General features: G+C 34.4%; 1 protein-coding gene across 1 annotated transcript; it reads left to right on the top strand.

The window, feature by feature from the left end:
- The first annotated feature begins 1,720 nt into the window (after window positions 1–1,720).
- LOC139100958 (cysteine sulfinic acid decarboxylase) lies at window positions 1,721–9,969 on the top strand. The gene is made up of 4 exons (XM_070653744.1): window positions 1,721–1,943; window positions 6,991–7,578; window positions 8,681–8,810; window positions 9,182–9,969. Exons 1-4 carry the CDS (start codon window positions 1,812–1,814, stop codon window positions 9,814–9,816), a joined length of 1,485 nt encoding a protein of 494 aa, XP_070509845.1. The 5' UTR covers window positions 1,721–1,811; the 3' UTR covers window positions 9,817–9,969.
- The last annotated feature ends 6,458 nt before the right edge of the window (window positions 9,970–16,427 follow it).

Genomic DNA, 16,427 nt, shown 5'->3' with positions numbered 1-16,427 from the left:
TGCTTCTCTCCCATTACTTTTTTTTTTCTTCATTGCTTTCTTGTGTATTGCCTTCAAACATATATATTCTCTTATATATTGAGTTTACGCAATGACGCGCTTGAAGCAAATTGGAATTTCAATCATTTTCATCTCAATATGTCGTGTTGTTACTTCTTTTCGCTTTTATCTTTATCCTACAATATCTATACATTCAATTCTTGATGCTGGCTTTGTGTTTTTGTGTAATGCAATGCTTGATGATTGTGAGGATGGAATATTTAATATGCTTGAATTTTTTAAAAGATATTTAAGTTTTTTTTAAAGCTGATAAGTCAAGTGAAGTTTAACATGTTGTTTGGTGGCTTTAGTTTGTGTTCTTGTGGAATTTATGTTGAATTTATGCTGTTTTGCCAAGCAACATACATGCGAATTAATTCCATTAAGGACTCCGATACAGCCTAGCATGATCCTGTTGATTAACAAATCACGCTTACAAATTAGCTTTCCTTGTTGTAACCATGGTCCTAAGTTGGAGCTTAGGCTGCAATAAAACGCTTTCCATCTGATTTGGTTGCTGGCTCTGTCACTTAGTTCTAACAAATTCAATCGTCGCACTTTAAGCTGACATTCTTTCAACGGAGACGCTTGACGTTAGTGAATATGTCGATGACGGAGCCCAAAATGAGCTCTTATTCATTTATATCGCTCGGGTTAAGGATCTAAAGCTACAAAATAGTCCAACGTATTCGGTAGGGCATCACTACGTTGCTGTATTAAGGATAAGTCACATTGTAGTTCATCTGGCGCCACTGTAATGGATGATTTCGATCCATTTTGATGGCAAAGAATGCAATTTACTGCATTGTGCCATATAAACTATAGTCGACAAAAGTGTCATCGGAAAGTCCACATAATATGTAAAAGTCGAACCATAATAAAGTTGGCGTTATTATTAAACCCTTTATAATCCCCATGAACCCATCTTGAAACCATTTAGTAAGCCGAATGAAGTTCCTTGAAATGAATAGATCCAGAAATAGTCCAAAATCCAGCCGGAGGCTGACATGATTGCTCTGCGAACGGATTTCGTTGCAACCAGAGTTATGTTGGGCTGATGGGAAGAATTTGACACCAAAAACTACCCATAAATTCGAATCTGAACTAAGTCTCAGAATTTTAAGTTGACTTTAATATTGTATGCAGACAAGTGGATTTTACCATTCAAAATCCGACTCGCTTACGAGCTCCACAGTCAATATTCTGAAACTTAACTCTAAATTCTCACTCATAAAACTTTACAGCTCATCTTGTGTACCTGTTTTGCTTATTCCTAAATAAATATTTCTGAAAAACTCAACAACAAATTCAAAATATTCCGATTTATACAAAACAAACTCGTACTCACGTATGTTCAAATCCCAAAATGCTCACAAAAATTTTAATCTTTCGATTTAATCTCGCATTATTCTCTTCTTTTAATCTTCACAACAATGTATGTAGCTTTTAAACGATTTTATTTCGTATATTTTTATTCTCAATAGCTATCATCATCATCATTGAGTAATAAAAGTGTATACACACATTCATATGTATTGCAGTTACAATTGAAACTTTTAAAAACAAGCCGGTAAGAGAAACGATAAGATATAAAGTAATACGAATAATAAAACAAAATGTTGAGAGTTTAATAATAAAAAAAAATTGCTCTTTAATGGCTTTAAACTCTCGTTTTTAATGAGGCTCGTTAGTTTTCATCTTATCGCGGTAGTGGAAAGACGTGTTCAGTCAGCAAGATTCAGGCATAAAAATAATATTTTTAATACGTAAATATGGAAGATCCATCAGTGAAATTTCTAAGTAAAATATTTGATTTACTTAGGGATGGTGATGTGTTTGACACTAGTGACAAATGTGATAGTGAAAAATCAATGGTGGATTTTAGACATCCACCTGAGTTAAAGGTGATTAAAAGGAAAATGTTGATAAGTGGCTGTAAAAGAGTGTGAAATTTAATCTTTGAGTATCGATCAGCAAATTTTTGTGTTGGGTATTAAAATTTCATAAATAAATAAGTTGGGGATCGTTTGCTAATTACGTAAAACTCTAGTGGATAACTTGACATAATACTTATACAGTCAAAATTAGCCCTACGGTCGACAAATGTCATTCTCTCCGAAATGTTCCATAAAATTAGCTTTTGGTCTAGTTAGTCTAATAGACTAAAACTAGACATTTTATCAATTTATACACTCGAAACAGAAATCCATATAAGAGATTAAATCAATAGACTTTTCAACAATTCTATTGTTTTATTACCGGAATCGTGAAAATATAACGATCATTTTAAAAAATAATTGACGTTATTTAATGTGTGAATGAGCCCTTAAATTTCTCAAGATAAACATTCTTTCGATACAATTGTTCAAGTGGCAGCTATTTAAAAACTGTGACGGAGTTTGGAGTTCAAGTGTTTAAAGGTGTTAATATTAAATATGGTTGACTTTGGCTTCTTATTGTCGCTCGGGGTGTTGCGTAGTTTAGAAAATTCTTCATAATAAGGCCTGGAGAGCTTAGGGATCGTTCACTTATTACGTTCGCTTTTTAGGGGCGAGGGTGGTGTCTAAATACTCGTTTTTTTATGTAACGTAATAAATTAACTGCCCCTTATGGGAATGTTCGAAATGTTCGAAAATCCGGCCAGCGTGGGTTTGCCCCAGACTAGATTCAATTTAAGACATAGTCAAGTCGATCAATGTCCGGATTTCCGGCCGTCTTTGATTCGTTTTCTTACTTACTTACTGGAACCATGTTCCAATATGGTGCCTAAGTTTCGATAAAAGGCTTTCCATCTGACTATATTACTGACCATATGTCAGAGTTTGTACAAATTATTCGTTTTTGCATCTAACTGACATTCTATTAGTCTAAGTCATGTTGTTTGTATAGTATACGACGATACAGTGTTCTCAAATGTGGCATGGTGACAGCGTAGTTCTTCGTTGATGCCAATCCGTAGGTGAATTCAAGGTTTACCTTTATTTTAAAATGAACAAGTGCCGGTTTTTCACAATTTTCAATTGCGCTTATCGAGAAATGTTATTTTCGCTTGTTGAAAAAATGAGTCATAAGCAGGGATTAATTCTCGTTTTTTTTTACTCGAGTTATTAGCATTGAGTAAATTTTCAAAAGATTATTGAGTAACTTGAGTATTGAGTATTAAGCATGAATTCGATCCATGATTTCCATAAGGATTGAAATTATCCAAGAATCCTTGATGCTTTGTCTTCAGGAGCTAAATTACTTCCAGATTCTCCAGTAAAGTAATGAGATTTCATCCTAAAAACCATACCAGATGTTCATATGTTATCTTTATTTACAAGTGCTGTTTACAGACACAAATGTCAATGACCATAAATCTCATTGCTAAAATATCTCTATTAAAATGCCAAACACAAGCCAAAAGATAAGATAAAGAAAATCCCCAAAAATTCCCATAAGACTCTATATGCATATCAAGCTTAGCAATCATCGAAAAAGTAATCAGCACAAAAAAAATTCAACGAAAAACACACAAAATTTATCCTAAAAATAACTCGTCCCATACGACAATCAACGTCAAGTGCCATAAATTGTCTCAAAATTAAAAAGTAATGTGACATTAATGAGCTTACTCGTGTGAAGTGTATATGACATTAATGACTTGCCTTATCACATTAAGTAACTAATTTTTTACGACCAGAATTAAGTGGTTCAAGAAATTTTAAACTTGAATTGCTGATAAGAAAAAATCATCTGTTTTGTGTTTATTGTTTATGAATCACCGACAGCAAATTCATCGGCAGGTCTTATTTGAACGGCAATCACTGAAAATGGTCAAGGACAGATTTGTGTGCATTGGTATGATAGAATATAAATCTCGAATTTGAATTGCAATGTACTTTTTCCGATTAGGAAATTGTGAATTGAAACTAGAAGATGTACAACTGTGATGCACAACGGAGAATTGAAAAATATTGATATTTTATAGACGACATAGCATATAATAAAAAAAAGAAAGAAAATAGGACAGATGTTTTCAATTTTATTTGAATAAATAGAAAGTTATTTTCACAGAGGAAATTGAGATTTTTTTTGTGTGTTTCATTTTATTGAGTTCAGTGAATGGGTTGAGAGAGATTTTTATGAGTTTTAACTTGGATATACTGATTGTATCAAGTGGGAATCGAACTTTGTACCTATCGATTTCCGGTCAAGTGAACAGATCACTAAGTTACATTGTAGAATTGACAATTTGGAAATTTAAAGGCTTAGTCATCTAACATATCTCGAGTGACACAAATGATGAAGAATTCGGCACGGAGTAGCTTTCATATGGCTGCCAAAAAGAGACGGCTTCCATTTTGTGCTAACTGCGTCACTCTCGATTGGACATCTTGATATAATATCAAGTTAAGGCTTGATATAAGGTTGACGAGTGTCTAATAAAAAAGCTTTAGCGGAGCCTTGCTAAAAGTCTATGGCAAAGCATTCTTCAATTATGCTGTCCGGGCTTTTCTCATAATTGCAGTAGCAATATCACTAAATCCATCACAAGCTGGAAAAGACCGTGCTCTCAATAGCAGATTAAGCTGAGATCAGTACTCTCAATCATGCTCATCTAGTAGTTAAGTCAACCTTAAGACAGACAAAAGCTGATTAATGAAGATGATCATTAAGTTTAACAAAATATGAGAATTTCATATCATTTGTCTGTTTTTAGTTAGATCTTCTTGTATTTAAGTGGTATGGGAATTCCCAGTAATAAGATTAGGGATTTTTTAACGTGATACAATTATTGGCTGGCTAGACTATTTGAGTGCTCTTGAAATCGAAGCTCCTGAATTTGACCTTGAATTTTGATAACCAATACTTAGTCATTCCAATACTCAGAGCTAAAAGTCGACTTGGGTTATTGAAATCCGACTGGAGTCAACTCTACTCCAACTGTTGATTCAGAAGAACTGAAGGACAGAAGGACAGAAGGACAGAAGGACAGAAGGACAGAAGGACAGAAGGACAGAAGGACAGAAGGACAGAAGGACAGAAGGACAGAAGGACAGAAGGACAGAAGGACAGAAGGACAGAAGGACAGAAGGACAGAAGGACAGAAGGACAGAAGGACAGAAGGACAGAAGGACAGAAGGACAGAAGGACAGAAGGACAGAAGGACAGAAGGACAGAACGACAGAAGGACAGAACGACAGAAGGACAAAAGAACAAAAGGACAAAAGGACAGAAGAATTTAGCGACTAACATATGAAAATAGTCAGCAAATGGTCAGCCTACCTAACATTACCTACACATACTTCTATTCTTTAAACACAATTTTTAATTACCCAAAACTCAACAATCTAAGATTCAAATCATTAAAATTCCGCTAAATCATGGCTAGTTAGTCATCCAAAAAAAACCCAACCATAATTAACGCAGACCATTCCAACAATGAAAATTATATGACAAACAACATTCAAACATAAAAAGAGAGATAATAGGATGCAATAAATCATACTGTCTATAATTCAATTACAGTCATTGAAAGGAATCAGCTTTCTCCTATATCATTTTATATGCATGAAAATCTTATGCGTGTAAGCCTATTAAACTCAATACAGCCTCTCTCTCAATTTCAATCGAGTAAAGGCAAATGGCACTTGTTCGACATAGATATTTGCATAATATTGGTCATGACATATGTGCATATATACCATACATGTTCGCATTCAATTCATCTCATATTAATCACTCATACATATAATAAATGAAAAAGATCTTCATATTTGAAATTTCGCTGTATTTTAACATGCATTTTGTATGTTCGGGAAGCTTAATTTTTAAGTTTGATTGCGGATTTATTTGTTCATTCCGGATTTTTTTTTTATTCATTTGACAACGCGGTATTCAATTTTGAGAACATTTGAGGATTTGTTGCAATAGATTTTTGTAAGTTGGGATTGTAATGTATGAATGATATGCAGTTGAATTGTAAGGCTTAAGAGAGATTTGAACCTAGACTTATAGCAGTGAATGTTAAACTGTATGTTAAGGGTTGTATTCCAGTATTGTCTAGCCTTTACTGAACATACCTTTGTGGTCGACTGACAATTATACCAGACACGGCATATGGTTCATGCCATTCCGAAATCGATCATGGCCTTCGGTTCATGTCATTACCAAAAACAATTTTAGCTTCACACAATTTGGACAATATTGTTCTATTCTGTACAATCTCGTACAAAAGGCAGGGACATAGTCAGAAATTGTATGGAATGCAAACATTTAAGGAGGGTTTTTGGATTTTTGCCTCAAAATACTGTGTTAAATAGGAGAAAGTTTCTCAAAACGGGAAAGAGGGAGATTAGGGGTGGTCGGACTCCAAAACGCTCTATAATAGTATTAACAGTGCTATAAGTCGACTCGAATTTTGTATGAAGTTGGATCTACTCAAGTCTACTTTTTCATACAAAATCCAAGTGGACATCGAGCTATGGCATTAAGTAATGGTCAACACGAGTGACACAAAAAACTATCAGAAGAAGTCGTTTTAGCCAGGAACAGAAACCTGTTCAACCTCTTTATTAACGCCCTACGATTCACAGTGGATCAATAGGAACTAATTAACACTCATCAACTCTCGTGATGTGGGTCAATGACATGGGAGAGGGGGATGGATGTTGTTGGCTTTGAAACTCCTTTCTGACTATGCTTTAATTCCTGTCTCCATGCCTGTCATTATACCAAATAACTAAAAATTATCCCAGCCTAAATCTCACAACTTACTACAATTCCAACTCATCCAAGTGCGTTCCAAAACCCCCACATTCTAAATGCCAAACTTTTCCATATCAAACAACAGAAATTGCTGAAAATATCCTAAAAATACTCTCAATATCAGCCACTCGACATCACATATATTTTATCATATATTGAAAATCAATTTCTCTTTTATTTTTTGTTCCAAAAAATTTGCAGAAACTGATACCATTCTCATTGACCGATAACATAGAAACGCAACATGACGATGATGAAATTGAAAAGCTATGTCGAGATGTTATTAAGTTTTCTGTGAAAACAAACAATAGAAATTGTCACAATCAATTGTTTGGTGGATTAAATTTTTACGGTCTCGGTGCTGAATGGATGACAAGTGCTTTAAATACAAGTCAGTATACATATGAGATGGCACCGGTATTCACATTGATTGAAGAGTCTGTTGTGAATATGTCGCTTCAATTATTTGGATTTAAAAATGGTGATGGTATTTTATGTCCGGGTGGAAGTACATCAAATATGTATGGAGTTCATCTAGCAAGACAAACTAAATATCCCGAAACAAGACTTAAAGGTAATCCAGATGGATTAGTCATATTCACATCAGAGGATGCACATTATTCAATAACAAAAGGTGCAAGTTTCATGGGAATTGGAATGCATAATATGATTACCGTAAAGACCAATGAATTTGGTCAAATGGATGTTGATGATCTGGAAATGAAAATTAATGATTCAATTAAACATAATCTTAAGCCATTCCTTGTGAATGCAACATGTGGCACAACGGTAATTAATTTTTCATTTATTTTGATTATTTCTTAATTGTGTCATTTGAGGATGTTGTCATAGGGATTGAATGTAACCTTTGTTTTGGGAATAAGCAAGTTTGCAATAGGGGAAGAATTGATTTGTGAGGCTATAAATTAATGAATTGAATTGATATTCTTAGGTTCTTGGTTAGGGGAGGTAGTAAATGACGTCAAGATAATGTGGTTTATTGTGATACACATAGAGCTTGAAGTAGACTCGGATTTTGTCTAGAAATCTCGATTTGAGTTGACTTAGACTTTGCATACAATTCGTGTCGACCTCGAATTCATCCCCTTCCTAACATAATTTTCAAGGAAAAGAGCTTTACGTAATATCCGTAACAATAGAACGCACCAAAGTGGTCTGTTGCCTCAAAACGAGAATTGTTGACTCTTTTTAGTTATGAACAGTCATTGTCGATTCCATGAACCACATCCTATCGACGGCTATGGTCAGATGTACTTTTTTGGTTTCCGTCTTCACTGTCTGTTCTTCTGTGCGTCATATCTTAGTCTCATTTCATCTTAAAACAAAGAAAATAGCCTCTTCTTATCTTCTCGGTCATGCGCGGCTATTCAGTAAAGTACATATTCAATTAAGGGTTTATCAACTATAAACCTAAACTTCAAACTAATTCATATACCTTTTTAATACAATACATTTTCAATATCTTATAAAATTAATTTCCATTGCAGGTGTCAAGTATGCTTGAAAATTTTATGATAAGAACGAAAATTTACTTTTAAAGGATTTGTACTCGTATTATTATAAATTTGATAAAAGCTTACAATACACAAAAACAGAGCATCAATCCCCAGAATAAAAAATATTCAGCAAACTGAATTAAAGCTCTAAACCCTCAACAACCATCTAATTTATATTCAGAATCCAATTTAATTTTAAGATTTTTCTGCTTCACTAAAGATTTAAAATTATTTTGATGACCTTGCAGAATAAAAAAAAGTACTAAAACTTCTTCCCTCCATCCTAATGACCATTTAATCTTCTTCCAGCACACAAAATTAAAATCTTACAATTCATTATCTGTATAAAAATTTCTCCTATTTTTATCTCACAGGTACTTGGGGCATTCGACGATTTAAATAAGATTGCTGACGTATGCGAAAGATATAATTTGTGGTTGCATGTCGATGCTTGTCTAGGTGGATCTGCAATTTTCTCCCGAAAACATAAGCATCTGTTAAATGGTAAATGATGCATTAAAAATAGATATAAGTATTATGATGATGCAGCAGAATGATTTTTCTGTAGATTTATGGGTTGATGGGACGATTTTAGCTTCATTTTGGGTGTTTGGTTAGAATTTTGGTTAAATTTGCAGTGTTTTGTCTCGGATGTTATGTAAAATGATCCTTGCCACTTTTTTCTATAAGATTAACTCAAAATCTACGATAAATCCTTCATAATTCAAGTTTAAATCCCAAAAAACTTTTCGAAGTGAGAAAATTTTAAAGCCACAAAAATTTCAAACATTAAAAAATCGTTAAAACATCAAATCACCACAACAGTCATCAAAAATCTTAAATTACATCTAATTTTCCACTCCAATTCATTACAGGATGTGAGAGGGCAAACTCAATATCATGGAATCCACACAAAACAATGGGCGTTCCACTTCAATGTTCCTTATTCATGGTAAATCAGAAGGGAATATTGCATGAATGCAACTCATCATCAGCAACATATCTTTTTCAACAAGATAAATTTTACGATACATCGTATGATACGGGCGATAAATCGCTATCGTGCGGTAGAAAAGTTGATGCATTTAAATTTTGGATAATGTTCAAGAAGCATGGAATGATTGGATTTGAATCGATGATTGATAATGCATTTGAAAAAGCATCGTATTTTGCCGATCAGGTTAAAAGTCGTGTGGGATTTGAGCTTGTTGTACCAATACAGTATACAAATGTCTGCTTCTATTACGTTCCGGAATACATGAGAAATCAAGAGTCACGGGACGAAACTTGGTGGAAACGAATGTCAAAAATAACAGCATTTATTAAAGAGCAAATGGTCATGAATGGAAATTTAATGCTCGGATATTCACCATTGGCAAGCAAGAATCTTGGGAATTTTTTCCGAATGGTCGTGACCTGTCAACCACATGCTACTTATGAATCGATGGACTTTGTACTGAATGAGATTGAGAAAATTGCTCAGAAATTTGAGTTTCATGATCATTTCTAAATTATTTATGTCCACTGCACGTCATGTCCCCATCATGTCTGATATGAAATTATATTATTGAGAGACGGGATGGAAGGCGAGGAGTAAATTCAATCAAGGAAAAGTTTTACGACTCAATTTATATTAAATAATAAAGTTATGAATGTCTTTCAATCATTTTTTCTTTTTTGTTGTTGTTGCTCAAAGTCAATATGATAACAGAAATAAGCAGTATCTATGGTGATGACATTCAATTTTTATACGTTTATCAGTTTTATTTGCAATATTGGGGTTGATTGTAGATGATGACAAGGATTTGGGGTTTTAGGGTTATTTATTGAAGAAGCAATGGGGTGAGTTCTTAATCAAACGTTTAATATATTTTAATGTCTGTAATGTGGATTTTGCGGCATTTAAATGGCATTTTTCAGAAAAATCCAATCCTAGACAGTCGTGAGTCTTGCATCAAGTCAAATTTCATCGAATCTAGTGAAGGACTCGAATCACGCAGGTCTCTTGAGTGAAATAGACTGTGATTAATTGATCATATGACTAGTTATAAGACCGTAACTGGTAATTGCCGAAAATCCAACCCCAGACAAACTTAATTCTTGCCTGAAGCAGGATTTCATCGAATCCGGTCTAGTGTCAGAGTCATGCCGAGCGATTTCCGAGAATCTTGACATTCTATTTCCACAAGCGTCAAGTCCAATTAGTTCTGGAGTGATTTTTTTTCCACTTTTTGACTCCATGTGCCACTGTAGCGCCTTAGGCCGTCTTTGCTACACTATGCTTCCTCGATACCAGTACCGGGACCGGGAAATCCCGGGATTCCCCGGAAAAGTTTCGGGACCGGGATTTCGGGAAAGCATATGCTACACCGCTTAGATGAATACCTAGATAAGTGTATCGCGGAGCATAGTTTGAGAAGCACTTGCCTAGACTCACATGTTTATGTGAAAGACTCTCGGTGTGGAATAGTAAGAAGATAGTGTCTTCAGGAGAGTACAGTGGCTGACGTTACTATCGTTTTCTGTCGAATTCGGTATATTCCAACCCCAAGCTAGAGTCAAGTTGACTTGTGGACACTAATCACGTCGTGTTCCTTTCAGACTAGATGTTCATTGCACCTATGCTATACTCTAAGCTACTTACTTCATTTTATCGTTGAAGTACTAAAACTTTTTGAACCCTAATTCATGCATAATCCATGTTTGCTTCCTTTAACCCTTTAAGGAAGATTTTTTTTCCTTGATATCATTTACAAACAACCCCATCAAAAAAATAAATAAATTTCATTTAAAGGAAATAAAGAAATAAATTATGTTGGTTAAATAAACAAAACAACAAGCACCAAAAAAATTACAAAAGTACTCGTTCTTATCGAGTGACTTCAGCGCATTTTTGTCCCAGCGATCAGTAATTGATTAATAAGTCACTTCCAGACCTAAAAAACGAGATCTAGTAGGATCCAGGTCACTTCCAAACCCACAAAGCGAGATCCAGTACGATCCAGGTCACTTCCAGACCTAAAAACCAATATCCAGTAAGATCCAGTTCATTTCCAGACCTAAAAACCAAGATCCAGTAAGATCCAGGTCACTTCCAGATCTTAAAAACAAGATCCATATAAAACTTCCACAAATTTAAGAACTTCATCATTTAACGGATTTTCATAATTCAAACCTCATAACGGTCAAAAAAAATTCAAACATTGTTCAGTAAACACTGTAAAAACATCGAAAAACATTGAAGAACACTGTAAAACAATGAAAAAACGTGTTGTTGTTTTTGTTGTTGTTGTAAATGAAAATGAAAATTTGTTAATTATAGTATTTATGCTTTGATTTGAAACTTCTAAATGACCGATAACCCAATAACTCGATAGCACTAAGCTATTAAAACAAACTAGAGCTCTCTACGATGTCTAGTTTTCGAGATCTCGCGTTCCAGCCGAACAGCCGACCGAACGAACGAACGAACGAACAAAGTGCATTATTAAGCTACCTTTTTGAAAACAAGTTTCAAAAATGCGCTAAAAAATGAAATTATTTCTGAAAAAAATTTCCGCCTTTTTACCTCTCTCCATTCACCGCTCATCGCTTCTTGTTGCATATTATTTTTTCCATGGAAAAAAATGCTTTTTTAAATATTTGCTGAAAAGGAAATTAATCAGAAAATTGAGTCGTTTGTGAAGCAGGGAGCAAAAAACTGAAGCTTTTCTGCACTTCGTGATGTTGACTTGATGAAAATTGAAGCTTTTTTTTTTGCTTTTTCGCACGAAAATTGCTTTGAGATTTTATTGAAATAATATTTGAGGTAAGTAAATGAACCTTCTTTGGGGATGATAAAGTAAATTGTTATTTTTTTGAGAAGATTCTGTTGACTTTTCTATAGGACTTTTGGGTTTGTTGTGTCTGAGTGACTTGATGGCGCAGTAGAATAGTTATGTGGCACTAACCCAGACAGCACAAGTCAGTTAATCAATCAAAAATCAGGTTCCATGCTGAATTTGGTACCATGTCAGAGGCTTGTCTGGTACCAAATTTCGGTAAATTAACCGACTTGTGCTGTTCGTGTTAATGCTCATATAGCAACTCAGTGGTCATGGGATCGAGACTCGTCATGTGAATTATTATATGTCGTTTTTTACATCAAATGTACTGAAAATCTTGGTTTGTAGGTTATAGACCAGTAGTGGGCAACATGTGTGCCGCGTCGCAGCTTGTGTGTCTAGTATGTCGCTAAAAATGTTTGAAAATGCCCTGAACCGTATGCCGTGTGAGGTTTTAGTCAAGTATCACCACCAAGATGTGTCGTGAAAAATAAGAGGCTCCTCATTGCTCCTATAGACATTGATGCCAAGAAAGGCACTCACTAGTGTCTTGTCCAGACTTATGCCTAATATTTATGAATTTCCAAAACTTTTGACTCATACATAATCCAAAAATTCATTCAATTCACCTAAAAATTCACAGCATCAACTGCAATTTCATCTTGTAATCATCAAAACTCCATCCATCTCCTTCCTCATATCACTTTTCAAACACAAAAATCCTTTTAATTTAGTCAAAACAACACACAAAAAAAAATTTATACAGTCAGAAAAAAAAACCCTTTTGTAAATTGATCGATCAAAGAGCAAGCCAACACATTCAGGCATACACAAATAACATGAAACTTGATGTTTGTGAAGTAACCATTAAATGAATGTGTAGAGGTGTATAGATGAATGGCCAAAAAAGTTTGGTTGTTGATGAATGGCCTGGTTCGGTTTAACATGATGAACTTTTCAATCATTGTTTGCAGTTTTTGGTATCGAATGAAAAAGTAAGACATGATTTTCAGAGAGGATGTGAAAATTAGTAGGCTTTGGTTTTTGTTGGAATGGAGAATTTTTTTTGTCAAATTTTTTCAGAGAGGAAGAGAGGGAATGTGGATGGATTGGTAGGAATGAGGTGAACTTGATGGTGCTTTGGTGATATTTTTGGATAGAATTTATTGAATTGGATGTAAATGATGTATGATATTGTGTGAATTGTTGTCATATTATCAACATTCCATGTATTTATTAAGAGATTAGATTCTGATGGGAATCGAGCTAATGTCCTCAGAGAAGAGAGGATTGTAGATATCCGGTGTGTTGAGTAACATGCCGATCTACTTGACCTCGATGACTTTACCGTATTACTGTCAAATTCGTCTTCATTTGGTCCGATTTCGCAGATTCCAATCTACTGCAAACGGATTCAATGAAGGTTTTGATAATTAAGAATTGACTTAGTTGCTACAAAGGGTACACGAAGACGAAAGTACCATAAAACCTTCATCGAGCCATCCTATAACAGTTTGTTGTAGAACTCAGTCTTCCATCGTCCTTATTTCAATCTGTTTCCTTATTTTCTAGCTTAATACTCCATTCCAGGTATGTGATACTCATCTATAGAGCACGGAAGTCACATGGCCTAAAAATTGCTGAAAATCCAGTCCCAGGCACTGATTTTAGGTCAGATTCTATGAAATCCGTCTTCAGGCCAGAGTCAAGACAGTCTGGTGTGCGATTTTTGGCCATTTCTATACCATGTGCTTTCCAAAAGCCTTCGATGCAAATCTAATCACCCAAAAACTCCAAATTACATCAATATCCAAATATATCTACATCTTTTCTTCAAGCTCGATATCAAACAGTCTCAAACCTTCATCAACATGTTCCCTAATTACCAATCAATAATTTTTCACATCATTTATTATTCATTGAAAACTTTAGAACATCAATTGAGAATAATAATTCAATTCTTTACATCAGATGTTCCTATCTATTCCTATCTATAAAGAATATATAAATTCTCATTTCATTTTCAGTACAAAATTTTATCGATCAAAAGAGTTCTAGAAATTGAGAGAAAAACTCATTAAGTTTTATAATTAAATCTTTTACTCGTCTTTCATTTTACCTACATTTTCATGTCCATGAGATGAAAATTTTTTTGTTGTTGTGAATTGGGAATGGGAAAGTGGTTGTGGAGGATGGTAATGTTTTGAGGTTGTTATGAAGCGCATTTGACAAGTGAAAAATTCAAAAATTGGTTAAATAATTGCTTTTAGATCTAATTAATGAGTTTAAATTAGAGTCATATCCTTATTACATAACGCATGCCGGGTAGGTGGATCTGAGTATCAATAGGGAGCGACATCTGGGGATCGAACCAAACATTTTGTGCTAAATGCTAAATTTGCTTTAACTATCTTTAATTAGCCATTGAAAACCAATGTAAGTGATGAATTCAGCACTAAGTCACACATAACTCAATTTTTTCACAATTCTCAACGCTTATTAAGCTTCGATTTAGTAGTTAACAACTTTTTTTTTGTGCCACGGCACTCCAATGAGGAGAAGTTCGCAGATTGCCCGACCTCTGGACTCTTGCTCTAAGAATGCCTGACTCTTCACCTGCAGCTGAGCCTGAATCTAAAATTTAGCAATATTTTTTGTAGGAATTTCAGGTTTTTACCTGATTTACAGGCAGTATTAGCAGCAATTTTACAGTTTCTTAGTAATATATTAGAATTCATGCCATGAAGGCCACATGGCATCGAAATGCCAATTTTCAGGTCAACCATTATGAAAATGCCTACTTCGAAGTCATGTGGTCGTCATCTGATTACCATGAAGACGTGTGCCGATCGGATCAAATCATTCGACCATCTTGTATACATTTCAACTGGTCTTAATCAGGTCGGTTCACTACTGTCTAAATTTTAGAGCATTACGATCAAATTTCGACGCATCAACCTTCATTCTAATACAAAACGACTAATCCACATTCAACCTAACCTCAAAAAATCAAGCAAACATAAAACATCAAACTTTTGAAATTGAAAGGCATGAGTTTTGCCTTTTAATGATGATTATTATGATTAGGAATGGAAGAAAAAAAAAACAAATTATAATAAAAGGTAAAAGAAGAAAAATTCCCACTCAATATGCATTCTTAATTAATGACAAGGGTCATCTTTCCTAGATCACAAGTTCATAAAACACAAGAAAAAAGTTTTTAATAAAAAAAAAAAAATCCAATTAAAAATTCTTTTTCGTGTTAATGATGGAAAGATGGTAAGATGAAGTGAGATAAAAAATGCAAGAATTTGAAAAGTAATTTAAATTACATTCCACTGCTGTGATAATGAAGCATCAGTTTTGAGGATGAAAATAAAATAAAAAAAATGGAATTAAATGTCAAGTCAAATCGATTGAGTTTCTTTTGCTCGTGTCGTTGTTATTTAATTGGGATATTTTATTTTAAGGTACTTAAGTCTGAGTATTGAGTGATTGTTTGGGAATTAATTGAAATTTTGAGTTAATTAGGGATTGGGCTATGAATTAGAGTATTTAGGGTAGTTCATAAATGATGGAAATTATTGACTACAAACTGGCATTTTTTGATTCAAATCCCGATCAGCACACGTTAAAATATTGTCCAAGCTGTACTTATTCCTAAACGAAGACAATTCAACCTGAGTCAAATTTGGAGTCGGCTTCAAGCTTTTCTAAACGACATGAAAAGAGATGTCTTTACTAAAGCTCTTCAATCAGAACCAAGTGATGTTAATTTGGTATTCCCAATAACAGTCTAATAATCAAGATTACTGCATCTCTTCAGCTGGTCCAAACTGTATCTCTACTTGAGTGATTGATGAAACTGAAGTCTGGCTCCAAAGTTGACCAAAATGTACCTATTTTCGTGGTACAATCAGTCAAACTCCACAATCAAGCCTTACCATCCCTAAGGCTTGCAACCGACCATTTCCGAAAACAAAGTAAGCATCAAAGTCACTAAATTACGTAACGTGAAAAATCGATTTTTTGAATCATTTTCGTAGCAAATTTTGACCCAAACACTACCTCCTTCCCCACTGAGAGAGTTATTTAATAATTGAACGGCCCCAAAATAAGCCCAACTGCCTTGCAACGTCACAAATACGCTTAAACCTTCAAATCCTTACTTCATCAACTTTCCCCCAGTGCTCATAAAGTGTAATTAATTTTCCAAGAAGTGTCATACGATTGATTCCGATATCATTACGGTTCCCCTTCATATAATTAAAAGATATCCAACTTTTTGGGTCAGAAA

This window comes from Chironomus tepperi, unplaced genomic scaffold (assembly GCF_022539635.2).
Source record: "Chironomus tepperi strain 1889 unplaced genomic scaffold, CSIRO-AGI_Ctep_v1 contig_73, whole genome shotgun sequence".
NCBI classification, from domain to species: domain Eukaryota; kingdom Metazoa; phylum Arthropoda; class Insecta; order Diptera; family Chironomidae; genus Chironomus; species Chironomus tepperi.
The sequence above is the reverse complement of the archived record's forward strand: the minus strand, read 5'-3'. Positions and strand labels throughout refer to the sequence as shown.